The sequence below is a fragment of the Tasmannia lanceolata genome, unplaced genomic scaffold (assembly GCF_043159265.1).
Source record: "Tasmannia lanceolata isolate RefF3 unplaced genomic scaffold, GAP_Taslan_0.1 ptg000023l, whole genome shotgun sequence".
In the NCBI taxonomy this organism is placed as follows: Eukaryota; Viridiplantae; Streptophyta; class Magnoliopsida; order Canellales; family Winteraceae; genus Tasmannia; species Tasmannia lanceolata.
Window position 1 is genome coordinate 35,979,671 of NW_027518700.1, and position 11,352 is coordinate 35,991,022.

The window sequence follows — 11,352 nt, forward strand, 5'->3', positions numbered from 1 at the left end:
CATGCTGGGGGCAAGTATGTTTTGTTCCTTTCATTATTCATCGGGTGAAGTGTTCTTCTTAGTTTCATTTCTTGCAAATCTAGCCGCGCTTTTACAGTGTCCTTTGTTTTTCCTTCAATATTCAATAGTGTCCCAATTACACTGTCACATACATTCTTCTCAATATGCATCACATCTAGGTTGTGGCGCAGTAGGAGTGTTTCCCAATACGGCTGACTGAAAAATATACTTTTCTTCTTCCAATTGTGTTCCTTGGGATGCTTCTCTTTTTTCTTAGATGCAGAATTAGAACTTCCTTGGTCCAATGTATTCTCCTCAGTTCCACTTTTTTTCCGACGGGTGCTTTTCTTCTTCGGATCGGTATCTTTCTTTTTGCCAAATGTTGTGTTAATACTTTATAATTGATGCAATACCTGTGTCCCTGACAGGGGAATCAAAGCTGACCTCTTTTCTACAGTGCCATCAAAAGCAAACTTTTCAAACCTAAATTTATGGTTCTCCTCTAAGAAACTCCGGTGACCCATGTAACAAAATTTTCTTCCATGCTTCAAACGAAGAGAACAGGTGTCCTTACTGCAAGAAGGACATGCAAATTTTCCTTTGGTGCTCCATCCCGACAAGTTAGCATATGCAGGAAAGTCATTAATCGTCCACAAAAGTGCTGCATGCATTTGAAAATTCTCTTTCTTCGATGCATCATAGGTCTGCAAACCTGTCTCCCATAGTTCCTTCAACTCTTCCACCAAGGGTTGTAAGTAGACATCAATATCATTTCCTGGACTAGATGGGCCAGGAATTAGCAACGACATCATTATATATGGTTGCTTCATGCACATCCATGGTGGCAAGTTATATGGAATGAGCACAACAGGCCATATGCTATGAGCAATACTCATCGTCCTAAATGGATTGAATCCGTCGCTTACTAACCCAAGTCTGATATTGCGAGGCTCTGAGAAAAACCACTGGTGAATGTAGTCAAAAGTTTGCCATGCCGCGGACTCTGCAGGATGCCTTAATATATCATCTTTGGTACGGTTGTCATGATGCCATGTCATGAAAGAAGCCGTTTTGGTAGACATGTATAGCCTCTGCAACCTCGGCTTTAAAGGAAAGTGACACAGAATCTTTGCAGGAACTTTTGGGTATCTATAGGATGAATGAGTTCCCTGATCTTCCGAATACCATTCAGTTGTTTTCCACCTTGAAGCCCCACACATGCGACATGTCTCCTCGTTGGAGGCTTCCTTCCAGTGTAGCATACAATCATTAGAGCATGCATCAATTTTATCGTAATGGAGGCCCAAATCCCTAATAATCTTCTTCGTTTCATAAAAGGATTCCGGCAGTGCAGCACCCTCGGGAAGTACCTCTTTCAACAATTCAAGCAACATGGTGAATGACTTGTTACTCCACCCATTCAGACACTTTATGTGAAACAACCGAACCACGAAAGATAATTTTGTGAATTTGCTTCCAGGGTATAATTCATGCTCGGCATCTTGTAATAATTTATAAAACTTCTCCGCATCTCCACCAGGCCCGTCCCTACTTGCATCTGCTAGCTCAACGTCCTCATCTGCTTGTCCATCATCATCGTGGTTCGACCTTGGATATAAATCATGTAACACTTCATGCATTTCATCTTCTATAATTGGTTCATCGACCACTCGATTAGCATTATCATCCCTAGCACGAGAGGACCTTTCCCCATGATAAATCCATCTAGTGTAGCCCAACAACATCCCATGCCATAGCAAATGTGCCATGGCGTCATCTTTATCAACCCTTCTAATGTTGCCACATTTCGTACACAGGCAGAATATCTTTCCTTCAAGAGCTCCATGAGCAAATGCGAAGTTAAGAAATTGAGCAACACCTTCCTCGTACGCCTGGTCATTCCTATTTTATTCAAATCCAGACACACATTAGACATCATAAAATAATGCATCTCCTTTCTAATTTATACTATATTTGGAAAACTAAAGCTTCAGGTGGCCATACCTTGGAAGTTGAATCCAACTTCTATCCATGATTGTTTTTCTAATTTTCTCTAGAACAGAACGAAAATGATGGGAAGAAACGCGTACAACTGAAACCACCACGGAGATCTGGTCGGATGGTCAACCCGGATATGATTGTCCCTAATATCATGGGTATTCACTGAAGAAGTAAATGATTGTCTCTAAGAATAATTAACTTGTTGGAATTTTGTGATCCAAAGCACATGTATCAACTCAAGGGGAAATAAAAATGAGATTTAAAAACTTCTTTGTGCATCATACGAACAACAAAATGCACCACAGCCAATGCTTCTACAGTCCAACCGTATTCCAACTAAGAAGAAACAACATATATACAATTCCCTCTTTATATTTCCAGAACAACAGCAATGCTGGGATATGTAAGAAATGAGAACCCTAATAGCTTGTTTCTATGATGATTTGACTTGCCAAAACCATCGTCACCTGTGCTCTATATGAATGCTCTGTATACGCTTAATGCAGTTTTTTCTTCTTTCTCTAGGTCATTTGAATTTTTAGCTGTTTTTTAATTGTACCATGCTGAAATGCAGTTTTGAAGCCTTATGTCATTTCTTCTTGACTGCCTTTATTCAGCTCACTCAAACATACTTCCCTTATAGATTTTTTTTTTCTCACCAATATTTACATTCTATTTTCCTGTAAGTTTACCAAGGCAAAAATTTAGTTTGTTAGCATAGCTGCTTGTTTCTTTTTAACCTCAAGCACGGTGAGGTATCATTTGCCATTTGGCAGAAGCCAAGTGTTCGTATTTATACTGTATTATGCCTAGCAAGTTATCTCTGTGATTATTCATTTGCAGGATGACGATGAGGCTGATACTGTTGGTTGCTGCACTCTGAAAGTTGAAAATGTTACATTACTCCCTCCAAATAAGTTACAGGTAAGAGTGTTGTTTTCCAGCTAGTTCCTCTCTCTGGATGATTGCAGCTTATTTGTTTTTCTTTGTTAATCCTTGTGTATTCTTTTCTGTTATCCAGTTTGACTTCCTTGGTAAAGATTCCATCAGATATTTCAACACTGTAGAAGTTGAGCTTCCAGTGTATAAAGTGATTGGGCAGTTTCGAACAGGTGATTATGGGCGTTCAGTGCTTCCTTATCTGTTTCCTCATTGAGTATGTGGAGAGCTGACTAGTCTATAACTTTATTCATCAGGTAAAAAGGATGGGGATGAACTTTTCGGCCAGCTGGATACAAGTAAACTCAATGCACATCTAAAGGAACTCATGCCTGGTCTTACTGCAAAAGTTTTCCGTACATATAATGCATCTTTCTCCTTGGATGAGCTGGTAAGATACAGCTGGAACATGGAATATATCTTTTAGAGTGGTCCTTAATGGTTCTTTTTCTTTTCTTTTTTTGAGCTTCGTATGCTTATGAAGGCCATTCAGTTCCTCGCATGTCGTGTTTGACACATAGTAGGTGGAAACTCCTTGGGCAGATGGGTAACTTGTTTCCCCTAAAACGCGTTTCGGAAAAGTGGGAGACTCGTTTCTCCTAAAAGGTGGGAAACTTGTTTCCGAAATGCATGAGAAACATATAAGAAACTTATATGAAACACTTGAGCAACGTATGTGTGGGAAATATGTGTAAAACTTACGAAAATCATTTTAAAAAAACACACACACACAAACAAATTGTGAAATAGATATGAAAAAGGGAAACGACAACATATACTGTAATAAAAACGAAAAGAAATATCCAAAAAGAAATTTGAATTTAACAAAATTTAAATCTACAAAACCATATATTTCATGTTTTCCTTGTGTTTCACATGCGTTTTCATTAGCGTTTCTCTCTCGTTTCTGAAATGTTTCTAATATGTTTCCTAAGATGTTTCTCGTACGATTTTTTTTTATTGTTTTCTGTTTATCGTTTCCCACCTGTATTTTTTCCTTGCGTTTCCCCTTTCCATTTCCTGTTTCGCTTCCCGAATCTGTTTCCCACGCTGGCAACTACGATCTTACATCTCTTTGAAATGGTGCATCCATTGTTGACCCATTTTTGGACTGGTACAAATCACGAGATAGGATTGCTTTCAAGCTGTCCACAAATGCATTTACGAAAAATTAAACCAGTTTCTACTCTAAAGGAACTGGTTCGATTTACAATTACATGCAAACACCATCAAACACACTTAAGAAACTAGCTCATTTGCTGCTTCAATAACAGAACACCTACGCTATAAATTCTATTGTAATAGGCTGTATTAAGTTATAAAATGCACATGTTATGTTAAAACTTTCCTGAAGATCTTTCTTGATATTGAATAATCTCCACCATTTTCCAAGAAGCGCTCTATTTTGTTGCCATTTTTTTACAACTAAACCACCATCTTTTTTGGAACAACAAACCTGTATCCATTTAATTAGATGAACTTCCCAAAACGGGGAATGTCATTCCAAAGTTATGCTGAATTCTTTCATTTTTTACCACTGAAGCAGAAATCCAGAACATTAATCGATAATACAGTGGAATGCTAGCTAAAGAAGCCTTCAATAGGGTGATCCTTCCATGTAGGGATAGGTGTTTAATTCTCCAATTCTCCAGCTTAGACTCAAATCTCTCCACTACTGGCTCCCAGTTGAGGGAACTCATAGAACCTTCTTTCAAAGGGAGACCAAGGTAATTGATGGGAAGATTAGCTACCTGAAACCTATAATGTCAATCTTTTCTTCATCTTCTGCTAAATTTATTTCGCAAACTAGATACTTATTTCTATTATTTATCTAACATGTGGTTTCCTCTATAATTCCTAGAGGATGTTAATTAGAGCAGCTTGACTCATTGAAACAGATGAGAGGATGATGGTGTCATCAACTATTATGCAATTTACTATTTAGTATTACATATAAAACCTCTTATTTTTTACAAATCTCCCCATATACTGTATCATGTATCTGATTTTTGTTGCGTGTCTGGTATATAAATATGAAATACTTATGCATACACTTGTACTATATAATGCAAATCTTTGCTTCCCATGCTGCCCAGTAGCAGCCGAGATCGAAATATTTCGGGTAGACTGAAATTTTGGTCGAAATATGCGAAACTTGCAACTTTTAGATAAAAAAGTAAAGTTTATGTTGAAATGTCGATATTTCAACCGAAACCCCTAACAACTCCACTCGCAGAAAAAAGAAGAACAATGACATTCCTTTAAGATATTTTTAAATAAACGACAAAAGAATGAAATTTTGTATCAAAACTGAAATGTTACAAGATTTCGGCCGATATTTTTCCATAATTTTACAATATTTCAGCCGAGATTTCTTACTGAATCCAAAATGTTTCCATTTCGCTGATGACCGAAACTTAAACTGAAATTTAAAAATTTGCTCCAGATCTAGCCTTGGTATTGGTTGCCTGATATATTGACTAGCCTTGACCTCTACAAAATGTGGCATTTCTAGTTATGTTTAAGTTTTCTTTGATTTCAAGATATTCATTCCTCTGAATTTAGTTCTAGCATCTGTCAGTTAAATAAAGAAACGAAAGATGGCAATCTTGCTGAGAAAGCGGCAGTTTATCAGCGTGCAAACAAAGAGGTAATGATGGATGGCCATCTCAGCTATAGAAAAGAGCTCTGATTCAATGTGATTCATCGTCTTGGCTGTTGGGCTGTTTTGCATCTCAGGTCGCAATCATATGCAACTATCAACGTAGCGTTTCTAAATCCCATGGTGCCCAAATGTCAAGGCTGAGTGAGAAGATGGATGAACTGAAGGTAGCAGCCATTTCTATCCTATATTAATGATGTGATTCTTCAACTATAATACCTCTTTCTTGAGCTCAATGCGATACTTAGTTGCTAGGTTTATGCTTGCTTATGGCAAAGAAAGGGAAACCACCCCTGAAAGATGCAGACGGGAAGACAAAGAAGAACATGGCTCCTGAAGTGTAATAAAACTCGTGCTAAGCAAAACTATATGCATTGTTGTATTAATATTGTGGTCCCTTATTCACTCGTTCATCCACAGGTTAGAAAAGAAAATCGCTCAGACGAATGCGAAAATAGAGAAAATGGAATTGGACATGAAGATTAAAGAGGATTTGAAGACAGTTGCATTGGGCACATCAAAGATCAACTACTGTGATCCAAGAATAATAGTCTCATGGTGCAAGCGCCATGAAGTTCCCATTGAGAAGGTGAACACTTTCTTTCTCGAAGCAAATGCTCTCCTTTGTTTTACCGGTTGCTTATTGCTGAGTCTTTCATCTGCAGATATTCAACAAATCCCTTTTGGCTAAGTTTGCTTGGGCGATGGATGTTGATCCTAGCTTCAGATTCTGATGGCCTGGTCAGATTTCTCAAAATTTTGCAAGACACGAGGATGATCTTTTATTTCATTTAAATTTATTATTCGCGAGCGTGAAAAGCAGATGTCGTATGTGCTTCTAATCATGGTCTTGTTGGCCCCACTTTATTTTATGTTAATCGAAGGCGGTAAGAAGAGCCTCGGCACGATCCCCTGGAATTTATTCCACCTTGCTCACATGTATTACTACGATTTCTGATTTTTTATAGACATTGAAATTGTTGTTTAGAGGCTTTGAGCTCACAGCAAATCTTTGTTTACGTCAGTGTTTAAAAATGCGGATTCGACGCGGAACGCGGCCGAAGAAAATCCTTGTCGACTCGGCGCGGACACGGCTGACGCGGCCAAGAACGCGGTTGACGCGGCCGAGTCGTTATTTTTTATTAAAAAATAAATGAAAAAAATACAAAAATCCAAACCCATTTAAGTAGGGCCCAACAAATGAATAGTTTAGATCATCTAACCAAGTGCAAGCCCGCTAATTTTAAAAAAAACACATGCAAGAAAAACATTTTTGATGAGAAATTTTTCTTGGAAAAATTTTGAGTATAATGATATGATTATGATTTAATTGGAGGCATATTCTCATAAATTGAAGGTCCATCTAAGTAAATGTTGAATAGGTTTAGTTTAAGTTATCTTTTTGTTTTTCAGGTGTTAAAAATGTAAGAAAATTTAGAAATATTTTTTAATAACCAAAAGAAAGAGGTTATATATATCGGAGATTTTATATGGTGTAAGCCCTTAAAGTCCCTTATTTTTCTAGAAGTACTGTACGGACCACACTAGAGGATGATCTAAACTGTCCATATGATCCAAACAGTCCATGGCCCATCACATGGACGGTTTGGATCATCCTCTAGTGTGGTCCGTACAGTACTTCTAGAAAAGTAAGGAACTATAAGGGCTTACACCATAAAAAAGAATTATATCCTTGTCTTCTTAAATGGCTGTCACCGACACCCAGAATAAGACAAGCAAAGCTGCAAAAGTCAGGCTGGAATTGACAACTTCACTGTGTATTGCACTGCTCAAAAAAATAATAAATTATATTTGCCCCTTTGTTTTATTCGAATCAGCCCTTGGTTTTACTCGGGACAGCCCTCTCTAGTGTATTTATGACTACTATTTTACATTGGAGGGGCTGTCTCAGGTAATGAAAGGGGGCGTATTTATCATTTCACAAAATAATATAATTAGATCCAGTAAAAAACGAACTACTTCTTCTTCTTCATGAGTTAGGTTATTACAGAGGGTTTTCTCTGCGGCTTTAAGTACGTTTCTCTCCTGTAAATCTGATCTTTTTTTTTTTTTTTGAATGGTTGAAGTTAGGAAGGAATATGAGTTCAAAATGGCCACGACTCGGCCAGGACTCGCCGAGTCCGGGACTCCAAAACGCTGCCACCGCAAATCCGCGTCGACTCGGCCGAGTTCCGAGCCGAGTCGCCGAGTTTTAAAACACTGGTTTACGTTGTGTTTTAACTCGACACAACTCATAACTCTGCCTATGTAGCTTGATTTTACTTGTGTTTGTCACAGCAGATTGTTAGTTGATGGATACACATGAATACTCTCCTAAAACAAACTTGGGTTCGTCAAGCAATCATCAATATGGTGGTCATGTAAAACAGATGCTTCATGATTTGGATGGAAACTGCATGGTCATGCAATACAGATTGCCTCAACTTCAGAGTTCCACCTAAAGTTTTGCAGGTGCTGGGACCTATAATACCCAAAAACGTGGTTTGTTAGGGGTAAGCTTCTTTGATGCACCATTATGATAGTTGTAGTGCGTAGAACTATATTGCAAACCGGTTCGTTAGAATAATAGGATCACGAATAAGAGTCTTCACAGGCATTTACGCTGTTCCAACCCTTTATTCCCACTCACCAAGAGGCTCTTATGCTACTAAAACTCAACAACATAAAATATAAGAAAGTGAACAACTAGCAGATCAGATAAATTTTTATCTAAACAACTAACAGCTAAGCCATTGCCAGAAAATATGAGCTAAGCCACCTTAGGGTCCGATCCTCTGTGTTTACCTGAAATGGTGAGTAGAACATAGAATGCGGATCAAGTTTTGTAGTTGAGCTAAGAGCATACAACTCCCCTTAGTGCTAATCGAAAGGCGAGGGTCCCCAGTCAGAGCAAGATGCCAAGCTCCCACGGTAAGATCAATTAAGGCTCAATAAGAATGATATTATTACAACAAATTAAGCAAAATAAAGTGATAATTAAATTACTTGATCCAGATGATTGATGGCTGTCAATGGAGGAAATATGGTCAAAAGATTGCGAAAGGAAACCCTTGCCCAAGAGCTTACTATCAATGCACAGTCACACCTGGATACATTAAAAATGGGAGTGAACGAATGCAATTAATGATAGAACCACAAGCATTTGTGTCACAAAGGTTATGAGAGGAGCATGCTGGTTTAGAGAAAAATCAAAAATCAAAAAAGAAATGAGACAATCAGAAAGAAATAACAGAAGAAATCCTAGAAAATAAAGATGGAAACACTAGAGAGATGAGATGATGTGGAGTGGAAGTTTTGAAAAACATGCAATTTTTTTGAATAACAAAATGGGTGGTTGTATGTGATATCAAGAGCAATGATCTTGTAGAACATCATTACTCGACCCAAATGTTCTTGGTCACATCATGGGTAGACATCCCATATTTAATTAAGATAGATTACAAAAATCAACGGTCTAGGTCTAGGCCTTCTGACAGGACCTATACTGGGTATGATAGATCTACGGCCGTGACCATCTTATTAAGGATTTTCAACAACATATTTCCGCCCATATTGCCGTTCTTTGGATCAATGGTTCTGATCACATACCCAAGGCACAAGCAAGGTCAGTATGAGTCCTTTAGAAGGAGCCTATTAACAGGTCTTTGATTCGACATAAGACACCATGATTGGATGATCTAGGGCCTTCATTCATCAAGCCTAATTTAGAGTTCCTCCAAGAAAAGTTAAACTGTCGATTTATGTAGTTGGCTATCTAAGGATTGGGATGTTTATTTCGCATAAGACCAAGATCAGATCAACGGCCTCGATTGCACACACATATCTTCGTGTGGGATCCAAAAATTTTCTATTACCACGGATTCGGATCGTAACTGTCTGCCCAGTAGTTCTCTCTTCATATAAATTTTTTCTATTTTAAAAATTCAGAAGGACCATGTGCAAAAACTCTAAAAATATATCAATGGCCATTTTTAATGAAAAAATGTGTCAACCTCTTTGATTGAATAGGAAACATACCTTCTTCTTCTTCCTCTTCTTCTTCTTCTTCTTCTTCAAACCCTAAACCCTGAAGACCCTGAAAAGAGAAAAACGAAAAATCAGAGAAGAAATGAGACAATAAAAAAGAAATAACAGAAGAAATCCTATAAAATAAAGATGGAAACACTACAGATGATTACCTTTATCCGAAATCCACGGATTTCTTCTACGAAATTCCAAAACAGAGCGAGATTTTTAGGGCAATATCGAAAGAGAGGGAAAGGCGAAATAGTTGTCGGTTGAGATGATGATAGAGAGGGAAAGAAGTAACAAGAAGAAACCCTACATGAACAAGAAGAGAAGAGAGGTGGAATGAAAGAGAGAATATGATTGAGGGGATTGAGCACAGAGCTGTGGATCCCGTCCCGAGGGGGTGGTCCCACTAGGGTGTGTGTTTTTATGATGATAGCGCCTTTGTCCATTGGATTTGAATATGATTGCTTTTTTCATAAATTTAAGATAAAAGTCCTAACTTCATGAAAGAAGCAACTGACCAGAGTCGCCACCTAGATTAGGGATCTAGGACCCATGATTAACTCTGTTAATTTGGTCTACGTTTTGAGTTCTGGGTAAGTTAACTGGTTACGAAGTCGGAAAGTGTACCGCACGAGGTGTACAGCACCGACCTTGCCTAACTTTTGAAAGCTTTAATTATTCAGGTTTAACTAAGGGGGTGAATGTGAATTTTATTTTAGAAATCTAAACATTACTAATGATTTAGCCGTTCACAGTTTAGACTCATGCAGGCCAGGAGTGCATCCTACATGCAACTACATGCCTACGTGCCTATGTGATTGTTTTGAGATTGATAAGATTTGACTTGAGTTGATTTTGATTAATTGATTTGAAGTGAAGTGACCTACGCTATATGAACCTAGATCTAATGCAATGGACCTAAGTTGCATCTTAGCATTTCTATGAGAACTTGGATTCAAAAGTTCCATTGGGGAACCTAGAGTGCCACTTCTAAGTTTTCCAATCCTAGAACCTAAAACTTAAGAATTTGGAGGTTTAGATTTTGAATTGAAGTTTTCCAATTTGATGTAAGTTCTTAGATTCTTTAAGGTTTTTTTTTTTTATTCCAAAGAGTTCCAAGTTTAACAAAGTAACTAAGCATGCAAAAACCAAAGCAACACAACTAGCAAGATGGCTAAACATGTGATTTCTAAGCATATGATGAGGACAAATAATAAATAAAGAAATCTAAATATGCAATTAATCATGCGACTAAACACAATGAAACATCTAACATGCAAAAATGGTTTAAGGAAAAGGAAAGGGTAAAAAAGGGAATGGAAGAGATGAAGAAGGGTGTCGAAAAATGGAAGAGACAGAAGAAAGGAGCGGAAAGGTGCGGAAAGGTGCGGGTTTAGGGTGCGGGTTAGGATGCGGATTCAGGGTGTGGGTTACGGCTAGGCTGCGTGGGCTTCAATGGTTTATTGGGGCAGATGGGTTGGGCTGGTTGGGTTGAGTTCGGTTGTGAACCCAAGTGGGATTGGGGTTCGGGTGTGGGGTTGGGTAAAGTTGGGTTGGGTTCGGATTTGGGTGGAGTGTGTGAGATGTGATGGGTTGGGCGTGGGTTGAGTCAAGTAGGATTGGGCATGAGATGAGTCGGGTCAGGTTGGGTTGGGTGTAGGATGCGGGTTTTGGGGTGCGTCTTTGAGTTGGCTGAAAGCCCTTGGCTATGGGTT

General features: G+C 38.4%; 2 protein-coding genes across 4 annotated transcripts; one reads left to right on the forward strand and one right to left on the reverse strand.

Annotated features, from left to right (window-relative positions):
* The first annotated feature begins 2,392 nt into the window (after positions 1-2,392).
* On the forward strand, positions 2,393-6,574 carry LOC143856052 (DNA topoisomerase 1 beta-like). Its single transcript, XM_077366092.1, has 9 exons — positions 2,393-2,404; positions 2,815-2,925; positions 3,023-3,113; positions 3,198-3,331; positions 5,522-5,590; positions 5,680-5,775; positions 5,851-5,942; positions 6,023-6,191; positions 6,268-6,574. Exons 1-9 carry the CDS (start codon positions 2,393-2,395, stop codon positions 6,334-6,336), a joined length of 843 nt encoding a protein of 280 aa, XP_077222207.1. The 3' UTR covers positions 6,337-6,574.
* Positions 6,575-7,223: 649 nt separating this feature from the next.
* LOC143856796 (uncharacterized) lies at positions 7,224-10,395 on the reverse strand. 3 transcript variants are annotated; one of them, XR_013238362.1, is made up of 4 exons: positions 9,802-10,394; positions 9,641-9,698; positions 8,408-8,708; positions 7,224-8,084 (listed from the first exon to the last, which is right to left on the reverse strand). XR_013238362.1 is itself a non-coding variant. In XM_077367080.1 (3 exons), the coding sequence occupies exons 1-3, from the start codon at positions 10,081-10,083 to the stop codon at positions 8,692-8,694; spliced, it is 357 nt and encodes a 118-aa protein (XP_077223195.1). In that variant the 5' UTR covers positions 10,084-10,394; the 3' UTR covers positions 8,269-8,691. The 3 variants fall into 3 exon arrangements, 1 of the variants encoding a protein (XP_077223195.1); XR_013238363.1 differs by lacking the exon at positions 7,224-8,084 and adding an exon at positions 8,269-8,407 and having other exon boundaries at positions 8,609-8,708; positions 9,802-10,395; XM_077367080.1 differs by lacking the exon at positions 7,224-8,084 and having other exon boundaries at positions 8,269-8,708.
* Positions 10,396-11,352: the final 957 nt, after the last annotated feature.